General features: G+C 42.4%; 1 protein-coding gene across 2 annotated transcripts in view; it reads right to left on the bottom strand.

Annotated features, from left to right (window-relative positions):
* The window catches only part of ANO2 (anoctamin 2), a 264,010-nt gene that overhangs the window by 25,566 nt on the left and 215,778 nt on the right, over positions 1-22,666 (bottom strand). For both annotated transcript variants that reach the window (XM_006128152.3, XM_075901649.1), the window contains 4 exons: positions 19,025-19,136; positions 17,531-17,588; positions 12,242-12,342; positions 1,125-1,273 (listed from right to left, as the gene is read on the bottom strand). In XM_006128152.3, coding sequence (XP_006128214.2) covers positions 1,125-1,273; positions 12,242-12,342; positions 17,531-17,588; positions 19,025-19,136 — 420 coding nt within the window. The remainder of the gene's footprint in view (positions 1-1,124; positions 1,274-12,241; positions 12,343-17,530; positions 17,589-19,024; positions 19,137-22,666) is intronic.

The following is a 22,666-nucleotide window of genomic DNA, read 5'->3' as shown; positions in this document are numbered from 1 at the left end:
ATGGGCCAGATTCTATTCTCTATTACAGCTGTGTAGCCCAACTGAAAACTTAGCACAAAGCATTGCTTACCACCTCTAACACAACCATGAATGCTGTCACCACAGACAATGCTCAATTCTTATAAGTACTTACTATTTACAGACTTATTTTCTGTTGAGAGGAGGAGGCTACTGGGGGCTTGGTTCTTAACCTCCAAATGTCTGAAGGCCAGTGGTATTGGTGCAATAACGGTAGCTGAAGTCACAATAACAGTATTGGCCTAACTGAACTAACACTCTGGATGATAGAATTGTTTAGCCATATGGAGACATTAACTCATCAGTCAATGGAAGTTGGAATGTACCACATTTATGCATTGCATAAAGCTGTTAGGAATATAGGGCCTGAACTTCATTGAATCCAGTAGAATTACTCCCATTTTACGCTGGTGCAAGAGAAGAATCAGACCCACGATGCATATGGCTGAGTGCCAGCACTTTAGGAATTTAAGCACAAGCAATGGCATCAGTCACTCCAAAGAATGTGGGAAGAGGAATACATGACCACCCCCTCTCTTCTTCACTGTGGTTGTACACACTGCTTGACAAGTAGGATATGATTGTTTAAACCACTAACCTAAAACCTGGGATCAATTCCTGGTTCTGCTGCAGCTGTCCTATATAACCTTGGGCAAGTCATTGAATCGCTGTGTGCCTCAGTTTTATTCTCTGTGAAATGGGAATAATAATTCTTCTTTCTTCCCACAATCTGTCTTGTTTATATATAGGATGAACTATTCAGGGCAGGAGTTCTCTCCTACTATGTGTGTGTCCTATTCCATGTGCAATAGCACTGTGATCTCAGCTGGGGTCTTAAGAAATGACTGCAATACAAATAATCATATTTTGGAGGCCTCATAATTAATATTGCACTTCCCCAGTGGCATTCTGGTGGTGGTGTAATCCACTCTGAACCCATTTCATGAAGCCAAGACAGTACTTAAAATATGTTTTCTCAGCCTAACGTGGCACTTCTACTACCCTGGTGCTCTGGTGAATTATGGTTGCTTTTAAAATTCACTGAAAACGAAGGGGAGGGGAGAGAAGATTTTAAGATAACAGACCCTCACAAACTCAGATCTTACTCATTTCCATGTACTCTGGAGTCAGTCCAGTGAAAGGTTCCAAAATGTAGTCGAGATCCCACTGCTGAGGGAGCTTTGAATGGTTGGAGTCACTTTCCTTTTCCTCAGTCCTGTCATCCTTCAGCTTCCTCATCAGCTTTTTTAACTTCCTGAGAAATGAAAGGGCTAATTAAATCAACTCTTTTCTTTTTACAGGAATTCAGCCAGACTCTGCTGTGTCACACCAAAGTTATATTAGATTATCCCATGTTTGACTGCTGCAGAGTTTCTTGAATCTTTCTCAGAAGCATCTGTTGGTGGCCAGTCAAAGACAGGATACTGAATGAGACAGATGGTGGTACTGTCTGATCCAGTGTGGCAATGCCTATATTTCTGTGTTAACAGCATTGCCATTAGCCTAAAACTAATTGAACAGAGCAGAGTCAGGCCCATTATTCTCTAATATTTATTTAGATGTAGACAGAAGCAGGTATCCAAGGCTCCGGGCACATTTGTCAAACATTAAAATGCACAAATAAACATAGATGTACCCTCTCGCCCTGTTAAAAAGGGGGGCACCCTCTCCAGCCACGGATTTTCACCTTCTGGCCACTCATTGCAGTGCCGATCTCCCTCTCCCCCCCATACACACACACACACTACAAAACCTGGGAACAGAGATGAGCCATGCAACATTACCTGAAGATCAAAAGACTGGGACTATTTTTGAGCAAAGAGGGGACAGGAGTGAAGTAAATGCCTAACTCTGTAATCCCCTTTAACCAGACATTGCCTCTCTTTCAAACCCAAAGGAAGTCTAGTGGGAACACTTCTGTTTACTGCAACTGTGGTCTGGGGAAGGAGATGGTATCTGGGGCTCGTAGGTCCCCAGCCACATGAGGCACTGAAGGTTAATACTAACAACTTAAAATCAGGCTGGTAACCAACAGCCAATCAGTGAAGATCCCAGAACACTGGTGGCATGTGCCCACGAGATACTCCCAGTAACAAATAAGCCCACACAAATGTCACATGGCTTGAACATTGCTTAGGGACCGCAAGCAGAAATTCCATGCTCTACAGCTACAACCACGTGCAGTGAATAATAAAAACAATTAGGAACATGCCAATTACAATGGTTGGGAATATAAATAAATTATAAACCTAATGATCTCTTAACTTTATAAAACAACTTTGATCCTGAAGATTCTGGATGGCCTTGGTTCTCTGTTATATCTGAGCTGAGCTCAGAGGTCATGGAGAGACGCAGTTGAAGGGATCCAGTTGCAACACAGTGTGGGTATGTCTACACTACATGGCTCTGTCAATGGAACCATGTAGATGAGCTTTGTAGACATAGCAAAATGAAGCGGAGATTTAAATAATCGCCACTTCATTTACATCAAAATGGCTGCCGCGTTGTGCCAATCAGCTGTTTGTCGGCACAGCGCGTAAGTCTGGACGCTCCGCGGTTGACATCAAAAGCCTTTGTCGACCGCCCCAGTAAATCTCATCCCACGAGGCATAACGGGGTGGTCGATAAAGGCTTTTGATGATGATCGTAGAGCATCCAGACTACCGCACTGAGCCAACAAACAGCTGATCGGCACAGCACGACAGCCATTTTGATGTAAATGAAGCGGCAATCATTTAAATCACCACTTCATTTTGCTATGTCTACAAAGCTCATCTACATGGCTCCGTCAACGGAGCCATGTCGTGTAGACATACCCTGAATGACTAAGTCAAACAGAATTTAGCCCTAGGTGATTTATTTAGCCTGTGTGGGATATGGCCCAGGGAACCACCCGCTTTACTTCCCTGGCGGACGTGGGCTCTACTACGGAGGGCACCACAGATATCCTGGTGAGGGTCAGAGCTGGGGAAAGCACACTCTTCATCACCCGAGCAATAATATTTTTACTACCCTCAAAAATAACTGGGGACATAAGTATAGGCCACACTGGGGGGTGCGCACTTAACCTAATAATATAGTCTGTATTATTACCAATGGTATGCCTACTCCCAAGGGAAGGCATCCTCATGAGTAAATATAGTCTCTGTTACTATAAACAACCACTTACCTGAATCCGGGGCAATGTGGGACATACTCCTTATGTTCTGTTTGTATCTGAAAAACCACCTGCTGTAATTCCCCCTCCCCCCGTCATCCACCAGAATTTGCATATATACTTCTCAAGCCATGTATGCGGCGCAATTTGTGTATTCAGAGCGATGCAGGTCCACTGCATGTGTGGATCACTCCCACTGGGTACAAGATGTAAATTATGCAAATTTTGTGCCCACCCTCTCCCCAACCCAAAAATTCCCTATTCACTCCGTAAGTGTTAAACTTGTGATTCAAACTTGCTGTCAAACATTCGCTTAATAAACTTTGTCAATCTGCTTGACACACGCCCCAATCCTTTGTCAATCATGTATAGGACGAAAGGAAAAATACCATCCAACAACAAGCAATAGACAGAAACGGGTAAGTGATGTTCAAAGTAGTAGCAAGCGAGGGATGTTAAAACAATTAACTGATTAAATACTACAGTAGTGCTTAACCGGTTAACTGAGGGCCGGCTGCCTGGCCTACCTCATGTCCCCGCCGTAGCTATGGTAATGAGGTTCTGCCATTGCTATGGAGTCCCAGTGCGTTGGTCCCTCTGTGGCTGAGGCTGCTACAGCCTGACACAGCTGGCAGAGTTCACCAGCAAGGGCCAGTTATGTTTACTGGTTAAGCATTTCACAACCCTATTTTGAAGACAAGTGAATGGATGGGGAGAGTGAAAGATCTATCTTGGAACTGGATATAAAGCTATTATTTATTTTTAAATGACCAGAATCTGTGGAATTATACAGCTGATCATATGAATCCAGGAATGGTTTATCATGGGTTCATGAAAAACAGATCAATTTTTTTCAAATTATCTTTTTGTGGAGAGTTTCCTGGAACACACGAAGCAATGAGATGGCCAAAGGGTAGAGATTTACATAAATCCTAGAAGAAGTATGTCAAAGGGAACTCTGTGTTTGTATATGTGTGAGAGAGAGCACATGGGGCACAACTGTGCACACTTGTAATTTAAACCTTCCTCATAATAGTATTAAAGGCCCTAAATCTGCCCTCAGATGCATCTTTGAAGATAGAAATGAAAAAAAAATGGGGCTGGTACTGCAATCTCGTGCACTGCTCTTGTGAGATTTCAGCTTCGTAAAGCAGAATAACTGATTCTGAAAAATCTTTGCTATCTCAGTAGTAGAAGTCTTGAGACATTTACTATTCTTGTGAGATTCTAACTATTTCTTAACCAGACATGGAAAATAATTTTTTCCAGTCCTTGATTAGCCCCAGAACTTTCTGACTCCTTGTGACAGAGCACTGGGAACCAACAGCCGAGTCAGCACTTTGCTCACTTAAACACCAATTAATTCCCTTAGGGCGGACCTAATAGAGGTCTAATTAGTGGAGTAGAATGGGTGGTAGGAGGACTGACACACTGGCCCATTTACACAAGAAAAAAAGGCACCATAAGAGGGAAGACAGGTAGGTTAGCAGAATCAGAACCAGGAAGGATCTCTGGGGAGAGAGATCTCGTCCCTCTTCTCTCCTCAGCAGAGAACTGAGGAGAAACTGAAGCTGTAAATAATATGGCCTATGGATAATATAATAATAATTCTGTGGGAAGAACAAGTGTAAATAAACTGCAGTGGGATTTTTAACTGAATTTCTCTGAGACTGTGTAGACAGAGCAGGAGATTGCTTCTGTTAGGGTGCGTCTACCCAGGAGGGCTTAGCTCAAAATCAGCTAAGCAAATTAAGCTACATTAATTCCGTAGCTTATTTTGAAATAGCTTATTTCAAAATTGGGAGCATCTACAGAGCACTTATTTTGAAATAGAGCCCTCTTCCTCCGACTTCCCTTACTCCTCGTACAAGAGGGTTACAGGAGTGAGAGTACAGCTTGACAGTACTTTGACATTATTTCGAAATAACTGCCTGCTGTGTGGACGTGGACTAAGTTATTTCAAAATAATGCGAGTTATTTTGAAATAGTGTTGTAGTGTAAACGTACCCTTAGGGTGCATCTACACTGCACCCATAGCGGAAAATAAGCTTTGCAATTTGAGCTACATAAATTGCATAGCTTATTTCAGGTCAATTTTGGAATAGCTTATTTCCTTCCATGAGAGCAGGGGACGGAACTCGATGACCTCTCAAGGTCCCTTCCAGTTCTTGTGTTCTATGATTCTATGAAATGTGCCACTGTCTACACAGCACTTCTTTTGAAATAAATTGCTATTCCAAAACAGCAGATTCCATGCATGGTATATATGGAGAGCATACAGTAGATTAGGATGACAACGTAGGTGTGCTCCTATGAGAGGGATATGTGGAGCCTTAATGCTGATCAATGAGTGTTATAGTCCATGTATACATAGGATTCAACTTCTAGCTGTCAAACTGCACTCACGCATGATGCACATGATTTTGTGGTTTCATGTGAATGTCACTACTGTGTGCCTCAGTTTCCCCATTTGCAAAATGGGAATAATGATGGTGACCTCCTTTGTAAAATGCTTTTAAGTACTGCATATGAAAAGTGCTATACAAGAGGCGGCACTCCCATTGTTCTTTCAACAGTGGCGTGAGGCTGTTGAGATTAAGCTTGGGTGTGTTTACATGTGGAATTTATATGTGTGTGATCTAATCCTCTAGCTACAGCACTAGAGAGTTATGCCATGGCATTTAATGCATTTTCGTAGCTCCACTGGGAACTTTGTAAGTAAAATGATAGTTGATTTTTGTAACGTTTACTGTAAATGCACTAACTCCAGTACTCAGTCACTTAGTTTAATTACCTCTCATGTTCTTTAAATTTACCATTTTGACTATTTCTTATTATGAACTAGCCTTATATCAAGCATGAAGCTTGGGGGCTTGAGCAATGTTTAACTCAACCCCCAAGGATTGTTTTTATTTATATTTTTTAATGATCAACTAACGAACTAAAAAGAAAAAAAACCCAGATGGATTCTACCGTCAAGATTTTCACAAAAAAAATGTACATTTGTGTCGTACCCAAGTTTGTGAAATTACAGAGCAACCAGAAATGTGTCAGGAAATTAAAGGAACAGAAGACAGGGATTTTCACTGACTAGACATTGCAAGGGCTATTCTCCAGCTGTACCACAGCAGAGCAATAAAAATGAGTTTTGCAGAACTCCATAGCTGCACAGATGATTGCACTGTTAAAACTGAATAAGCCCTTTTGCTTTGCATGTGTGACATTTTTTATAATGATCTAAAATATCAATATTTTAAAATCAAGCCAAAAGCAATAGAGAAGTAGGGAATGTTCATCTGATCTAGTTTATCTTCTGTGTACTGTGAGCCAGATTATGGCCTGGCTAGAAAGAATTTAGACTGCTTTATGCCTAAGTGGCACAGCCAGGGAAGCTCCATGATCCTACAAAAGGAGATGAGCTGATGATCAGAGGCAGATCTGTTTAGGGAGGAAGACTAGATGTAGAGGAGATAGCTGTAGTGGTGCAGTTGTCCAGTGCTGGTCAGGACTGAACTGCTGTGGCAGCACAGAGGAGGAGAGAATGCACAGGCCCTGTTCCACCAGGCCTGGCTCTAAAAGACCAGCACCCCTTATGGAACTTGAGGGCATTCAGTCAGGGCTCCAAAGAGCTCACAGGCTATGAAGATAGAAGATTGGGGCAAAGAGATAAAGGCATACAGTAAAATGATGAGAGTGGTAGCCGGTACACAGCATGTCTGTAGCAAGTCTCTCTTTAAAAAGATTATATCCTTGTTTTATTTCGAGAGCACAATAACTTTGGAGGCAGTGGGTCTGGTATTTGAGCAGGGGCTTGGACTAGATGATCTCCTGAGGCCTCTGCCAACCCTAATCTTCTATTATTCTATTTTAGGGGGCGGATGCGCAGTAACTGTTTGAGGGGGGGGTGAGAAAAGAATTTTTGGATTAAGACAGGAAATGAGTAAAGTGAGAGGAGGTAGAAAGGGCAGAGGAGGGAGCCACAATGGGCAGCTGAAAGGCTACAGAGGTGGGAGAGTGGCAGGATAAAGGTCTTGCCTTCACTAGCCTTTGTCTTCAATTGCACAATAACCAGTGCAGCCCCATCCGTGGGAGAGCTACTGCAGAACTGCCGCCAGTGTCTTCACTGCTGTGCCATTTTAGAGATGCACTCACCAACACGAAGATGCTAAAACACCAGGGCCCTGTCTACCACTGCTGCCATCAATGGAGGTAGTAGTGCAGCTGCTGGAGAACTGTGGAAAAAGGCAAGTGGAGACAGCCAATATGCAGACCAGAAATGAATCACCACACCAGAAAGAAGAGGGGAAAACCCAGAGTCCTATTTCTGAGGTGAGGGATTACTAGTATCAGGAGACTGTGAAGGCTCCTCCTAGCAACTGCTGCTGTACCCCATCTAGAGTGATGGACAGAGGAAAGGCTATTGAGGCAGGTATTTTGAGGACTTTGTGTCTGGTGGGAGAACGTAGGGACTAAATGTTTCTGTGCCCTTGTGTGTAATTGTGTTTGTTGCTTTGGGGGAGGAGCACAGAGGCCTGTAGATTACACAGTCAGTTTCCTGTGATCCACTCACTCCCCCATATGGAGAGAATCGGAGGGAGGGAGATGGGGAATGACTTGGAATCTCTGAGGCCATGTCACAGAGTTAGAGTCTAATCCAGCCTCCCTTGTGCACTCAGAACTCCCACTGAAGTCCATGGGAGTTTTGATTGTGTTTGTTATTTTTTGGCATTCATCCCATTATAAACAGCAGATGAATTTCTGCATTAAATATTATTTATTGGCAACCAAAATGCACCACAAAGGATAATAGCCATTGGGTGTCTTAAAATACATTTTATTGCCCTGTTTTTTTCCCCATTCAATATATTTAAATGCATTTTGACAGAACCAGTGGAAAGTGGATATTAAGGGTGAAATCCTTGCCCTTGCTGAGGGTACGTCTACACAGCAGGGCAAAAGACAAATTAAGCTACACAACTTCAGCTACATCAATTGTGTAGCTGATGTTGAAATAGTTTAATGCACTCTTGGCGCTGCCTACACCGCAGGAAGTCGAAGGAAGAACACTCTTCCTTTGACTTCCCTTATTCTTTGTCAAATGAGGGTTACAGGAGTCAGAGTAAGAAGTCCTCCAGCTCAACATTATTTCAAAATTATAACTTGCAGTGCAGACACGCTCTTTATTATTTTGAAATAACGTCAATTATTCTGAAATAACGCTGCTGTGTAGACATACCCTGGGAGTTTTGCTGTTGACTTCAGTACGACCATGTTTACCACAAGGTCAGCGATGGAGATTCATAAAATAACCACATGAAATTTTGCAGTGAGGATGGCGAATATAAAATTTGGTGAAAGGGAGCTTTAAAAGAACTCGGGATTCTCAAACCCTTCAGCATTGTAGGGCCAATTTCTGTGGCATGAGAAGAGAATTATGGGATGTGACACATCTGAGTGAATTGTGGCATAGCTGCATCTGTTAAACTTGTGAATTCCAGCCACTCAAAGCACTTTGCTGCAATTCCAAAAAGCCAAGCATGCCATAATTGCAAGGCCATGAGACTCATCTAGCCATTTTGATATTCTTGGATGCAGAAATGGAAAAACAAATCACAGGAAGATATAGAATACCAGACAGTCACATCTATCACAGCCAAGGAGCAGTTTCTCCAGAGAAGCATTTGGAAAAGGTTAGAATTTATTCTAATGACGCTGTACAAAGCAGAGCTGACATGTGAAACCTAACTTCTAAATTCTCCAACTGGCACTAAGTGTGGATAAGATGTCAGCCAAGTACTTTTGACCATTGACAACTTTTATGTAGAAAGATATGGCTCTGAACGAATGTCATCTGTATGCTACACTGTCCTTTGGAAAAACCCTACGGGCTTTAATATCAATGAAACTAATCAAGTTATATATAAATAACTCTAAAACCATACAAAATTCAATATGAAATCAAACTCTTTCTATATGTGTTATAAATCATTGCACAGAATATAATAGAAAATTATGTCCCCATTTTAGAAGCCTAGAGAATGGTTTATAATATGCGTAGAAAACTTTTTTCTGTTGTATTCAATGCCAGAGGGAACTCAGTGGCTATACTGTCCAAGTGGAGTGCTAATAGCCTGTGGGAGAGGTACTATTTTCTTGGGATCTTTTCCTCAAGACAGGCACAGAGCAGGAGACAGGAGTCCTTGGAGTGAGAGATGGAAAGAGACCTTTTAGACTATTTATTCTAGCTCTCTGCCTCTGTAGGATTGGTCACTACAGAACAATTCTAATGCAGGAGGAGAAGAGAAATGAGGCAATGGGCAATAAGGGAGGAAGAGAAGTCGGGGAAACAGATGACCTTCTGAGGGAGAAGGGATGATCTAGAAAGGAAGATGGGTAGGAGGGAAGAGAGTACCCATGAATTGTGCAGCTGATCAGAAAATATTAATTTATTTAATCTTTGATTAGAAAATGCTGTTTCGACAAAGGCCAAAATATTCCACAAAATTGTATTGATTCTGATGGGTTTTTTTTTCAAAAATGGTTTAAAAAACTATAGTCTCAATTTGGGACTAATTTTTTTTATCTTGTCACTTTTGCAGGGGGGACAATATGTCCTGGCCAGTTCTAATGAAAAATCTATGAGGGGAGAGAGTATTAGGGTTTAAGGGAGCCAGCTGAGTTGGGCTGGAGGGGCAGAAAGATTCCACAGAGAGATCAGGGTGAGACTGGGAAAGGATGCAACTTCATATAATCTATGAACAGAGACAGACAAGGATGATCAGCATCAATATAACAAGGGAATAGCGGTGTTCCTCTGGAAAGAGGAGAAGTAAAGCAAGCTTGTTTTGATTTAAGACATATTTCATTTTTAAACTGAGTTCACTGCAGATTGTTGGCGAGGAAGAAGAAACAAGTGGAACGAGGCTGTCACATTCTTGCACTGAGCACTGCATTCAGTGGATTGCGTAATTTTCTGAGAGTAACTCTGTATTTTGACTGGATCACTCTCCACTTCCATGAATCAAAGATAATAAATGTAGTAATTATAATATCATAGCCATCCCCTGCTTAAACAAACCCAGTAGCAGTAAGCTTTTGGAAGAGGGAAATGAAAAAAAAAAAAAACCACACATCAGGCTCACACAGACAAAGCATTAAGCCTCCAACATGTACAAAGTCTTTTGGAGCAATTTACCCCCTTTTCCTTCAAGATATGCTATAAACTCCATGGGTATATCTACACAGCAACATTATTTTGAAATAACTTGATCCACGTCCACACAGCAGGCAGTTATTTTGAAATAATGTCAAAATACTGTCAAGCTGGAGGACTTCTTACTCCGACTCCTGTAATCCTCAGTCTAGGAGCAGCAAGGGAAGTTGGAGGAAGAGTGCTCTATTTCGAAATAAGTGCTGTGTAGATGCCCCCAAGTTTGAAATAAGCTATTTTGGAATAAGCTACACAATTGATGTAGCTCAATTTGTGTAGCGTAGTTCAAGTAAAGCCCTGCTGTGTAGACGCACCCCAGGAGACTTGGATAGAAAACAGGCCTCTCCAGCAAACTGTGACTTGCGAAGGACAAAGACATGCGTCATCCATGTCCATAGTTTTTCACTTCTGCTTCAGCAGTCAAAAATTCTTTCCAGGACAAAGGAGGAAAAGGGTCCAATTTTCAAATGTATTTCAATGATGTCCTGTTGTGCATCCTGCATCAAGGTTCTAGTCGTCTTCTTCAGAAGCCTCGGAAAGGATCTGATGCAGAACCCATCTATATCAATGGAAAACAACCGCCACCAGAACAACCACCTCCTCCTATTGAGTTCAGTGGAGCAGGTCAGACACTGTGGTGGGCTCTTCAGCGCCTACACTTCCAAAACATGCAGGCTGTGTCTACATTAGCAAGATTTTGTGCAAAAGCGCTCGCTTTTGCGCAAAAACTAGCTGCCTGTCTACACTGGCCGAGAATTGTTGCGCAAGAACACTGACGTTCTAATGTAAGAAATCAGTGCTTCTTGTGCAAGAACTATGATGCTCCTGCTCAGGAATAAGCCCTCATGTGCAAGTGTTCTTGCACAAGAGGCCAGTGTAGACAGGCAACATGAATTTCTTGTGCAAGAAAGCCCGATGGTTAAAATGGCCTTTGGAGGTTTCTTGTGCAAGAGAGCATCTACATTGGCACGGATGCTTTTCCGCAAAAGCACATCTTTTGCGCAAAAGCACATGCCAGTGTAGACGCTCTCTTGTGCAAATACTCTAACGTAAAAACTCTTGCGTTAAAGAGTATTTGTTCAAAATCTTGCCAAAGTAGACGTAGCCACAGTGTCTCTACACACCTAAGAGAATGTTGTCACCAGCAGGAACAATGAGGTCGAAAGAAGCCAGGATAGAACTCACAGGAGTCAGCAATAAGACATTCTCAGTGCAGGACTCTTGATTGCAGACCCACCCACCTGCCACTGAAGATACCTTAAACCAGAGTTCTTGCCAAATGCAAAACACGATGAAAAACTCATTGCCATGTATAAGCTCACTGCAGTAAAACAGCTGCTAAATAGAATGTCAATATCTTCTCCACAATCTAGCTACAAAATCACACAGTGGAGGGCACATTAAATATGTGTGGGTTTCATAAGTAAAACCATGAAATATTATAGATAAAATAACCCATTTTAAGAGCTTATAGCCATTGCGTCCCTCACCCCCATTTCATACCCATTTGTATTCAATGCAGCTACTCTGGAAGCATCTCTGAAACCTCCCAAGAGATCTGTCATAGTTTTCCTACTTTCCATGGGTTTTTAAAGTTAATTTATATCAATTCTTCAATATATTCAGACATTTTCTTTACTCCATTCACTGCAGATATCACCAATTATTTAAGGTAAAATACAGCCAGATCATTTCACCACAACCAGAAGCATAATTTATCATCATCTTAAGTATATTCAATTAGGGCTCATTAAAGTCAATGGCAAAACTCCTATTTAGTGGAAGAAGGATCAAGGCTTTAATTTACACCTTGTGGGAATAAAGTGCATGGTAACAGAAACGCTTGAAATACATACGGGATTCCAATTTCAAACAGATTATTCTGAATAAGTTGCTTTCCAAGCATAATGATGCTCAGCTGAATACAAAGTTCCATCAAACAGCCTCCGGGAGCACACTGTAATGGAAAGGAAAGCACAAACTGTTAGTGAATTAGGACAAAGGCAGGAGGAACCAGTGACTGCTCCTTTAAAATTAATCTTGAAATTAACTTTGCATTCATTATAAGACTGATTTTGAATTTCCCCACCTAACTTTGTCAGTTCCAAAGAAACCAATCTCTCAAGTTCCACATGTCGGATTTCTAACCCCGGAACAGAATTTTACCAGGATTTTTTTCTGTGGGAACTAGAAAAGGGCAGGGAACTAGAAAAGGAGTTTTATAGTTGTGAAGCAAAATTTGCAAAATGTTTTTCAGTGAAGTTTAATTAGAATCCAAAAGATATAGTAAGCAATAATTTATATTCATTGTATGTCAGAACATAAGAGCAGCCATACTGGGTCAGACCAAAGGTTCATCCAGCCCAGTATCCTGTCTGCCATCAGTGGCCAATACCAGATGCCCCAGAGGGAGTGAGTAGAACAGGAAATCATCAAATGAACCCTCTCCTGTCATCCATTTCCAGCCTCTGAAAAACAGAGGCTAGGGACTCCATTCCTATCCATCCTGGTGAATAGCCACTGGTAGACATAAACTCCATGAATTTATCTAGTTCTTTTTTTTACCCTGTTTAAGTACTGGTCTTCACAACATCCTCTGGCAAGTAGACAGGTTGACTGTGCCCTATATGAAGGAAATTTTATTTGTCTTTGTTTTAAATCTGCTACTTATTCATTTCATTTGGTGACCAGTGTCCCTCTAAGCTGTGGGGAAGCACAGCTTCACAGGTGATTAATCAGCCCCGCCCAGTCAGAAGCGCAGGACCCCGTGCAAGGAACTGACTGACTGGATGGGGATGATTAATCACCTGTGCAGCTGTGCTGCCCTGCAGCTTCCCTCTTATCCCATGACAACTTAATTGACCTAAGAGCCTTTGGTGAGGGACCTTGTCAAAGACTTTCTGGAAATCTAAGTACACTATATCGACTGGATCCCCCTTGTCCACAAGTTTGTTGACCCCCCTCAAAGACCTCTAGGAGATTAATAAGGCATGATTTCCCTTTACAGAAAAAACCATGTTGACTTCCCCCAACAAATTCTGTTCATCTATGTGTCTGACAATTTTATTCTTTACTATAGTTTCAACTAATTTGCCCGGTACTGACTTCAGACTTACTAGTCTGCAATTGCCAGGATCATCTTTAGAGCCCTTTTAAAATATTGGTGTCACATTAGCTATCTTCCAAACATTAGGAACAGAAGCTGATTTAAAGGATAGGTTACAAACCACAGTTAATAGTTCCACAATTTCATATGTGAGTTCTTTCAGGACTTTTGGGTGAATGCCATCTGGTCCCAGTGACTTGTTGCTGTTAAGTTTATCAATTTGTTCCAAAATCTCCTATAATGACGCCTCAACTTAGGATAATTCCTCAGATTTATCACCTAAAAAGAATGGCCCAGGTTTGGGAATCTCCCTAACATTCTCAGCCGTGAAGACTGAAGCAAAGAATTCATTTTGTTTTTCTGCAATGACCTTATTGTCTTTAGCTATGTCTACACTACAGGTTTTTGAGGCAGAGAGTATACTAATGACGGACTCTTTAGCATGAGTCGCGATGTCATTAGCATATTGTCTGCCAATGTTTTTTGCACAAGGAAGTTTTGCGCAAAAAGAAGCAGTGTAGCCGCTTCCGTTTTCCACAAAAAAAAACCTTTTGTGCAAGATCCTTATGCCTCTCCCAGAGGGGCAAAAGTTGGGCCTCTATTATTATTTGGTCTCTATTATGGTGCCTTTGAAAAGTTTCCATACAGCTTGCAGGGATTTTACTTTTATCAATGTACCTTTTAATGTCTGTTTAACTAATCTCCTCATTTTTGTGTAGTTCCCCTTTCTGAAATTCAGTGCCCACAGTGTTGGGTTGCTGAATGTTTTTTCCACCACAGAGATGTTAAATTTTATTACATTATGGTCTCTGTTTCCAAGAGGTCCAGTTATATTTACCTCTTGGACCAGATCCTGTACTTCAATTAGGACTAAATCAAGAAATGCCTCTCCCCTTGTGGGTTCCAGAACCAGCTGCTCCAAGAAGCAGTCATTTAAGGTATCAAGACATTTTATCTCTGTATCCCGACCTGAGGTGAGGTGTACCCAGTCAATATGGGGATAGTTGAAATCCCCCACTATTACTGAGTTTTTTATTTTGATAGACTCTTTAATCTTCCTTAGCATTTCTTAGTCACTATCACTATCGTGGTCAGCTGGTTCATAATATATACCTACTGCTATATTATTATTAGATCATGGAATTACTACCCATAGAGATAATATGGAACATTTTGGTTCATTTAAGTTTTTTACTTCATTTGATTCTGCATTTTCTTTCACGTATAGTGCCATTCCCCCACCAGCATGAACTAGTCTGTCCTTCTGATATATTTTGTACCCCGGTATGACTATGTCTCATTGATTGTCCTCATTCCACCAAGTTTCTGCGATGCCTATTACAGTAAAACTACAATAGTCCGGCATCCAGTGGTCCGGCACTCCTGATGGTCCGGCACCAACTGGAACCCGGAAGTGCTTCGGCCAGCTGGACAATTGGAGCTGCTTTGTGCCGCTTCCCTAAGTCCACTGCTGCTGCTGCTGAAACTGGCCAGCAGCGGACTTTGGGAAGCTGCGGAGCAGAGCAGCTGGGGTGCTGCCGGGCGCCGAGCAGGAGGGTGAAGGGCGGCATTGCAGGACTAACCGGGCAGCACCCCAGCTGCTCTGCTCCACACTGCTTCCCCAAGTCTTCTGCTGCCGCTGCTGAAACAGTCGAGTGGCAGACTTGGGGAAGCAGCACGGAGCAGAGCAGCTGGGGTGCTGCCCGGTTGGTCCTGTAGCGCCACCCCTCACCCCCCTGCTCAGCGCCTGGCAGCACCCCAGCTGCTCTGTTCTGCACTGCTTCCCCAAGTCCGCCACTGCCGCTGCTGAAACTGATGAGCGGCAGACTTGGGGAAGCTGCAGAGCAGAGCAGCTGGGATGCTGCCGGGTTGGTCCTTTAGCGCCGCCCCTCATGCCCCTGCTCGGGGATAACTACTGCAGTCTGGGGGGTGAGGAGCCCGCTCCTCTCCCCTCCCAGAAACTCTTGGTGGCGGCGCAGGGCTTCCCCCGCCTTCCTGCAAAACGGCAGAGGGTTCACCCCTCGCCCATCCCCGGACACAGTGCGGGTCCAGCAGACCCATCACAGTCCTCCCACTGGAGTACCTCCCAAAGGTGCCAGATTATCGGAAGTCTACTGTATATCAATACCCTCTTTTAATATGAGGTGCTGTAATTTACCCATCTTATCATTTAGACTTCAGAGTTTGTGTATAAGCCCTTAAAAATTTGTCACTATTTAGTTTTCTGCTATTTCCAGATGTGTTAGACTCTTTTTCATTTGATTGTGTCTCATCTGATCTTACCCACACTTTCTTATTTTTCATCCTTTCCTCCTTACTAGAACACAGAGAGTCTATCAATAGACCCTCCCCTAAGAGATGTCTCTGTCTGATCCATGTGCTCCTCCGCACCCATTGGCTTTCTCCCAGTCCTTAATTTAAAAACTGCTCTACAACCTTTTTAATGTTAAGTGCCAGAGATCTGGTTCCATTTTGGTTTAGGTGGAGTCCATCCCTCCCGTATAGGCTCCCCCTTTCCCAAAAGTTTCCCCAGTTCATAATAAATCTAAACCCCCACTCTCTACACCGTCATCTCATCCACGCATTGAGATTCCCAAACATTAAAAATCTTGGAAATTAATAATTAAAAGACCTAGCTATTTTCCTCTTCCATACAGTCTTTCATATTCACCAATTTACAATAAAAATCCAGCCTTAACTTTGTCCCCTAAAACTTTCACAAATATATGGAAAGCTCCAAATATGGAACACTTAAGAAATTATAAAATACCATTTTCTATTCAAAGGATCCATTTCCAATATACTGCTTCACAAATATATACTGTAATGTTCCTCGCTACATAAGCACACATGCTTTTGTTCAGGGTGGGGAACGTCTGGTACCTGGGCTGGATCACTACAAGGGCTTTTGGGGCTTCAGCTCAAGTCCTGGGCTAAGGGGAGCTTTGCAAAAAGACCTCTGGGCTACCAAAAGTACCCGGGGCTTGGGTTGCAGTCATTAAAGCCCCTGCACTCTGCATGGCAGTATGGCAAGGGAGTAGTACTCCATACCCTGCCATTCCCCCACACTGGCCTAGAACCACATAGCTGCGTGACATGGGGAAGCTCTGTCCAACACTGTCTTTGCCTTACATTTATCTGAACCCACCCTACCATAGAATCAAGACATTTCAGAACACCAAATCCCTCAGTCATGCCAATTCAATTGCTAATCATATACAGTAAAACCTGTGTTATCCGGCACGCTTGTGGATTAGGGCGTTCCAGATATCTAAAAATTCTGGTTTATCTGAGGGTCCCATCGATCTAGGAAAAACCAATGGACAATAATAGTAAAACTCAAGTTTTTAATATTGGTAGTTTTGTAGTGTGAGGCAGTTGATCTCACATTACTATTTTGAGGTAAAGAAGATTAGTACTTCTTAAATAAAAAATGGTTAAACCAATCATGGTAATCAAGCCAGGCCTGTGCACCTGAAGATGTGACAGTATTATGGCTGGGGGCAATGCCGGTTAACAAAGTTTTCTGATTAACAGAGTGCGAGATAACAAAGGTTTCACTGTATTTGAATTTAACCAATAAAAAAGAAACACTTAAAAACATGTAAGGCACTCTGAAAAACTATATTGTACTCTGGGACTACTCTGTGTCTTTAAAGTATTTGCTGAGTGAGGGTGCAGCATCCACAATGAAAACTAAAGGTCAGTGCCTGTGCCTTCATCTCTGTGTCTCAATTTCCCATGTGTGAAATGGAGAGAATAGCACAGTCCTTCTTCAGATGTTATAAAAATAACTAGATCAAAGTATTATGAGGCACTCAGTTACTATGATGGTGGAGGCCATGTAAGTATCTAAAACAGATTATTGGGATTGAGTTTTGTTTTGAATTTTTCTTTTCTCTTCTTGGAAGGCATAGGATTTTGGTGAAATAAATGTGGTAGATTTCTTTTCAGATGTCAGCTAGACTCCTTAGAAAAGCACTCTCATCCATATCTCTTATTAAACTATGTTTGCTGTTTGAATTCCATCTGTACTTGCCTCTTCCATTCGGTAACCATCAAACACATATACATAACTGCCAGGTCGGCCAACAAACCTGAAAGAAATAAAATATATGAAATGGTGAAAAGAAATAATGCATTAAAATTATCCTTAACAGAATGAGTGCTTATATACAGCAACCAATTTTAAACTACATTTCAAATTAACCATTTTAACATGATATATTTTTAAAAGCATTGTCAGCTTCAGATAATTTTTTTTAAACCGAATTTCAAATATTACTCCTGTCCCTGAATCTCTATTGCAATTTTTGCAGTTTTAAAATTATCTTTTCATATTTATAAAAAAAACCCTCTTCCCTGGTTAAAACCCTCACAAACAAATAAGAAAATTGACTGAGGCTCTCATCCTATAAACTGTTACACATGAATAACTTCATACATGGAAGTAGTGCTAATGAGCAAACTTATTTACACGTTAGGAGTTTCAGGACCTGATCTATTCTGTATATACATATTGAAAATAAATAAACTGGCAAATAATGTTTTTAAGACAAGAAAATATTTTTCTCCCTTGTCTTTTGGCACCATCTGAGATAATACTTTAAAAATTGCAAATAAAATATTTTCAGACAAATATGTTTAATTGATGAGAACCCCGGCATTAGTTCAGAATATGTTATTTATTGTACGCATTACCGTAGTGTCTAGAAGCCTTAGTCATTGACGAAGGCAAAGTACAAAACATAGAACAAAAAGATGCTCCATGCCCAAAAGAGCTTAACATATACATTAACAGCTTGTAAAACATAAAAGGAGCACACAAATGATAGAAATCTAATTAGAATTCAGAAATACATATTTGAAACTTTTTTTAAAACAAATAATCACTCTAAGATTCTGGGAAATAAAAGATTAGTCTGGAAAAGAGAAGACTGAGCGGAGACGTGATAACAGCTTTCAGGTACCTAAAAGGTGTTACAAGGAGGAGAGAGAAAAATTATTCTCCTTAACCTCTGCTGACAGAACAAGAAGCAATGGGCTTACTTTGCAGCAAGGGAAGTTTAGGTTCGACATTAGGAAAAACTGTCAGGATGGCTAAGCACTAGAATAAATTGCTTAGGGAGGTTGTGGAATCTCCATTATGGGAGATTTTAAGAGCAGGTTAGGCAAACACCTGTCAGGGATGATCTGGTGCTTGGTCCTGGACTTGGTGACCTCTCAAAGTCCCTTTCAGACTAGTATTCTATGATTCTGTGATCTGCTACCTTATGGGCCATCAGGTTCTGAAAGGTAGTGGATCCTGGATAGAAAACTACAACTATTAGGAGCAAAACTTATCAGGAGTCCACCAAATGTCCTCTCATCCCAGAGCAATTGCTCCAGACCAATCTGATTCACTCCTTCTAGAGCTAATCTGCCATTTTGGGTACTAATATGGACACTTCAGACCCTTCAATGGCCTTATTGTGATCAGCAGCCTGCAACATGTGACCATTAATAATAAATAAACAATGTAAATCCATCCTACCTTCCTTTAAAAAAGGCAACATAAAAAATTGGTGCATAAGAGTTCACAAACTTCAGTAGGAAAGCCTTCAAAATTAACCTCTCTTCAAAGGTCTTCTCCGTTTTTGGTACTTCTGCAAAATAAATAAATAAAACATAATAGAACATAAAATCCCACAAAATCAATAGATAAATATGTAATCATTTTTCAGTAGAGTCATACAAAACCAAAAACCATATTATTAGAGTTAATATGGTTTTATCAATTTTTATTCTGCACTGAGTGACACTAGGAAAACGTACAGCATCTTTTTTTTCCCTTCTTATTCCTGCAGATTTCTAGCTATTCTTTTATTTAAAGTGTATTTGGCAATGAGACATGTAGAGGCACCTACTAGCTCTAAAAATGAATCAGATGCTGGTTTGCAGAGTTGAGGATCTGCCTTAATCTCTCTCTATTCCTATGACCCACATCATTTAACATGCAGCAGCTACCTACTTAATATTAATGGTGTTGGAAAGATAAATTAGTTAGGGCCTGATCAGCAGTGAAAGTAACTTAAAATTTCTTACAGGAGCTGTCCTATTGCAACCCAGATCCCTGCCAGCTCTTTACATAGCTCCCTGCTGGCTTTTGCTTCAGCTCAGCCAGCTCTTACCAGAGCTGTGCACGTGGGTGCACCCGCTTTCTTTCACTTCTAGGCCTGCTTCGAATTTACAGTAAATCCCCCTTTCCAGCTCTGGAGAATTATTTAATGTGAAATCAATCTTAATGAATTTTAGTTTCACAACACCCTCTGAAGTGGAAAAGCATTGCTATCCCCATTTGATAGATGTAGAAACTGAGGCATACACATTTAAGGCCCTGAAACAACAAAGTATTTAAGCACCTGCATGTTTTATCAGGCACAGAACAGATTGTTATTGTTATTTCATCCTGGTTGTCCCTGTAATTGACTAAAAATGTGAAATAAGAAGGGCGACTCAATGCATCAGTTTAAAGAAGCCTCTGAAAGCATTGCTGAAATTGTGCAGCCTACTGGCTGGGGACAGTTTTTTTTTTATATATAAGAGCTTAGCGCTGGTTAAATTGCCTAAATAAGAACCAGATTATTAAAAACACCCAGTACTGTGACACTTGTGGCCAGGTTTTTGTAAGATTTTAGCATCAGCAAGCTGAGCTCTTGAAGTGCTGGCTCTCAGATTATTCACTCACATGAACTGACTGATTGTATGGAAATAATCCATTAAAATATGCATTTGGGGTCAGTTCGCCTAGCACTGCACAGCCCAGATAGAACCCTATGCAGGATGGGTTTGCATGGGGACCAGTGGAAGGAATAACCCTATGGCTCTTTGGAGGGGCTAGGAAATTCCATGTCGGAAGAGAGCTCCTGACTCTGACAAAGATGAGCTCTGTTCCAGGAGGGCAATGTGCGCCTCCCACTCTCTCCGGCCAGGTCTTCTCTATCACAGAAAGTCAACTTAAGAATTTCTGTGGCATCCCCACTGTAAAAGGTAAATGGGAGAAACAATCCTGTCGACTTCCCTTACTTCTCGCAACCCAGTGGAGTACTGGAGTCGAAGGAAGTGCAATCAGCAGTCAATATAGAAGGTCCTTATTAGACCTGATAAATTGACTCCTGGGAGATTGATCTCTGCAGTGTCGATCCCCCAGGAAGAAGAGACAAGGCCTTCATAAGGTTTTCTAGGCAAGAATACACACAACCAGAACTGGAAGAGAATCAATGAATGAATAAAAGAAGGACATTTTAAAATATGGTTTATATAACTTATAGTATCCAACTGTGTACTCAATACAAACCACCAAAACCCTAGAGCTGAATTATGCTCCTTGCGGGTAGAGCTACATAGAGCATGAGCCAAGAAAGTGTGCTGAGGGAGGGAATGTGCCTGTGTAATACAAGAACTGAGGTGATTTTGATCTTTCTTTACCACTGTTTTATGCTGTTGTTTCCCCACAACTCTTGGGGAGTTACCCCAATTTACACCAGCACACAGGAGATCTGAATTAGTTCCAGTGCCACTTGAGTGCTGGGAATAGGGAAATTCGCTCAGAATCAGGAAACATGACCCTTTGGAAGAGGTGCAATCTGCACTCCTGCTGGCAAGGCCAGATTAAGGGGGGGCGCTAGCTGGGCAGCTGCCCGGGACGCCAACCTATGGGGGGCGCCTGATGGCAGCTGTTAGGGGTGCTGCACGCCCGGGGATGGGGGCTGCACGGTGCCCCTTAGAGCTGCCATCAGGCACCGTGTGGCCTCCGGCCTCGGGCACGCGGTGCCCCTTAGAGCTGCAATCAGGCGCGGTGTAAGGTGCGCCATGCTCTGGGGGGCGGGGCTGCACATGCGCCGTGCTCCCAGGGGCAGAGCCGCGCATGTGTTGCGTGCCTGCTGCCCAGGGCTCATGAATGGCTCGAGCTGGCCCTGCCTGCTGGTTCTATGGGGGAGTCAATCTCCTTCCTTTGCATTGCAGAGATATTCCCCTGCTGAGGCCCCAATCGCTGCAAAGTAGACCTTGTAGCCCTGCACAGCACCTGTGGATTGTTATTGCTGCCTCCTCCCCTAAGTACTCATTCAGCCAAATATTTAAGCACATGCATAACTAAGCATGAGCCTAATCTCACTGATTTCCATGGACTTACTCATTTGCTCAAAATTACTCGTGTGCTCAGGTCTATTCCTGAACTACAGCCCAAATAAGCTTAAGGATGGCAAGGGTATCTATGCACTCTCCACTGCTCCTACACCAGGGCAGGCAAATTTACCCTTTAATGTGGAAAAATGCTGCATGATGCCAGACACGTCTATGAATTGCTGTGTGAGGAGAAAATTGCACCCATTTTGCTCAGCTCAGCAATCTGAAAGTTCACAAGGTAAGAAGCATTTATCACGCATGAATGAATTGTAATTTTTTAAACATTTTTAATTACAGCTGGCATCTGAGCCTACCAGTGGAGACAGACATCAGAACGAACTATGATGTAATTTGTGGCACTAGAAATTGTGCAAAGAGGGCCATAGTGGGTCCCTGCTCAGGTAAAACACCCAGTTACTTCACCAGGAGTGCTGTCTGACTAACAGTAGCAAGGCTGGGCCTAAAGGTGATTTGAAGGTCGGGGGAACAGAGGGATATCTGATGCGAAAGCTGCTAAAATGACAACATTTTCCATCTTTGTTTCCCATACTGCCCTGAATAATAAATGCACAACTGACATCAATGGCGCACATTTCCACTGAACTTCATGGAAGTGTGCCCACTTGTGTCAAGGCTGCATTTTTACAGAGAGACAATAGAATAGGGTGGCATTATGTTAAATGTATAACTGGTCTCTCTTGATTTTAAATACAGGCAGTCCCCGACTTACGCGGATCCGACTTATGTCGGATCCGCACTTACAAACGGGGCTTTCTCGCCCCGGAAGTCGGGGCGAGAAAGCCCCGTTCGTAAGCTGCTCCGGTGCCCCTGGTCTGCTGGAGACCGTCTCCAGCAGACCAGGGGCACCGGGCGGGTTCCCGCCCTTCTGAGGCTTTGCCAGAGCAAAGCCTCAGAGGCGCGGGGAACCGCCACTGCTGCCGCTTCAGTCTGGGTGCCTGTGGTCTGCTGGGGATGGTCCCCAGCAGACCACAGGCTCCCGGACTGAAGC

This window comes from Pelodiscus sinensis, chromosome 1 (genome assembly GCF_049634645.1).
Source record: "Pelodiscus sinensis isolate JC-2024 chromosome 1, ASM4963464v1, whole genome shotgun sequence".
Classification (NCBI taxonomy): domain Eukaryota; kingdom Metazoa; phylum Chordata; order Testudines; family Trionychidae; genus Pelodiscus; species Pelodiscus sinensis.
This window is presented reverse-complemented; position numbering and strand designations above follow the sequence as displayed.